Source organism: Etheostoma cragini, chromosome 9 (assembly GCF_013103735.1).
Source record: "Etheostoma cragini isolate CJK2018 chromosome 9, CSU_Ecrag_1.0, whole genome shotgun sequence".
Classification (NCBI taxonomy): domain Eukaryota; kingdom Metazoa; phylum Chordata; class Actinopteri; order Perciformes; family Percidae; genus Etheostoma; species Etheostoma cragini.
In genome coordinates this window covers 729501-731290 of record NC_048415.1, presented here as the reverse complement: position 1 = coordinate 731290, position 1790 = coordinate 729501, and the positions used below count along the sequence as shown (strand labels likewise).

General features: G+C 45.4%; 1 protein-coding gene across 1 annotated transcript in view; it reads left to right on the top strand.

Annotated features, from left to right (window-relative positions):
* Nucleotides 1-1254, top strand: part of prrx1b (paired related homeobox 1b) — a 2531-nt gene extending 1277 nt beyond the window's left edge. The window contains exon 2 of the mRNA XM_034882133.1: nt 1034-1254. Within this exon, the coding sequence (XP_034738024.1) occupies nt 1034-1254 (221 nt within the window). The remainder of the gene's footprint in view (nt 1-1033) is intronic.
* Nucleotides 1255-1790: the final 536 nt, after the last annotated feature.

The following is a 1790-nucleotide window of genomic DNA, read 5'->3' as shown; positions in this document are numbered from 1 at the left end:
CTTGATTTTTTATTTCACAACAATGTATATATTTAAGTAATGACTAAAGGTCCCCTGAATTAGTTTTTAGAGTGCAGGTACCCTATCAATACATATACACACACATATAGCCCCCAAAAATAGGTACCACATATTACCTATTTTTTTGGGCCCCTCTAGGTATTTACTTTAATGGAGATATAAATGTAATTAAAAAGAATTATGATAAATAATGATCAATTTATAAATGTTGCACCTGTCGCTACAGAGCGTAGCATCCTGAAGCCTGTTTGGACGTCAACACTGCCGGCGTTGTTGTTGTTGTTGTTGTTGTTTTTGTTATGAAATCAGTGAATATTAATGCTTAACGTGACGTTATCTAATCAGTAAATATGAATGCTTAACGTGATGTTATCTAATCAGTAAATATGAATGCTTAACGTGACGTTATCTAATCAGTAAATATGAATGCTTAACGTGACGTTTCAATGGGAAAGACCAGCCGAGCAGCAGCATCAGACCAGGGTGACCACCTGCTGATAAGCCCCCGGGGGGTCGAGGGGGTGTTTCCGAGGGACAATGTGGGACACTGCCTGGAGCAGCGATGCCCCCCACCCCCCCCCTCATGGGCAGACCCAGTGATGGTGGTTTACCCCCCTTACATGTATATAGTAGTAATGCCCATATCCCTAAACAAGCCAATCCAATGTGGATTTTCTTCTAAATAAAGATTTATAATATTTTGAACATTCAATGAATTGACAGATGCACTTCCACTTATGATTTACTTTAGCTGTTTAATTTGATTTTTTTTTCATTACAATTTATTCACTTTAAATTAATTATGACATAAAATTATAGGAGTAACAGGGATTTTAGTTGCTCAACACCACAGGAACTGTTAAGAAACGAAAAAATCTCAACTCACAACTCACAGAACGAGATGGAGGGGGGGGGGGGATGGGGGACTTGCATGTTAGTAAAGGCAGGCGCAGGAAAAACAACAGTTCAGTGTTCAAGTAATGTTTGTTTGGACGCTACAATCCTACATCAGACACGTTTCTGGTGTGCAAAGACATAGAAAACGCCAGGCAACCGCCACGCAGCCGCCACGTAGCCGCCACGCAGCCGCCACGTAGCCGCCACGCAGCCGCCACGCAGCCGCCACGCAGCCGCCACGTAGCCGCCACGCAGCCGCCACGTAGCCGCCACGCAGACGCCACGCAGCCGCCAAGTAGCCGCCACGCAGCCACCACGCAGACGCCACGCAGCTGACACATAGCCGCCACGCAGACGCCACGCAGACGCCCCTCATGTCAAGCACCAAAACACGGCATAAATACGGTGTAACTGCTTGTCAATCGTCAATCACTGCTCAGGCACACACATTCGTTCTCCCTTGTGGGGGAGGGGCTTAGGGGATCGTTTTGGGCTTTAAGGGGGGAGGGACTGAGAAGTTGTTGATGTTAACGTTTTTAGCTAAGGCCTTGATCTGCATCATCCAACCTACAGCACCTTCAAGGTTTGTTTCAAACAGCCAACATCAACATTTCAGCTTCAGCGCCAAATTATCTCTCTTTACACACTGCTCTGGGATAGATTTGGGCGTCACTACACGAAAAGCTGAGTTTGTTCTGAGCATTTTGACACGAAACACTCGGGATTCAGGTTTGTGTAAACGTGTAAAAATGCCCCCAGACCTCCAAGGGTTAAACCCCTGGTCAGGGTTTCTCTCTGTTCAGGCTCATGGGCTAAAAACAACTAAATGTACCTCAAAATTCAGTTCAACCATAGGTGTAACTTACCCCCCC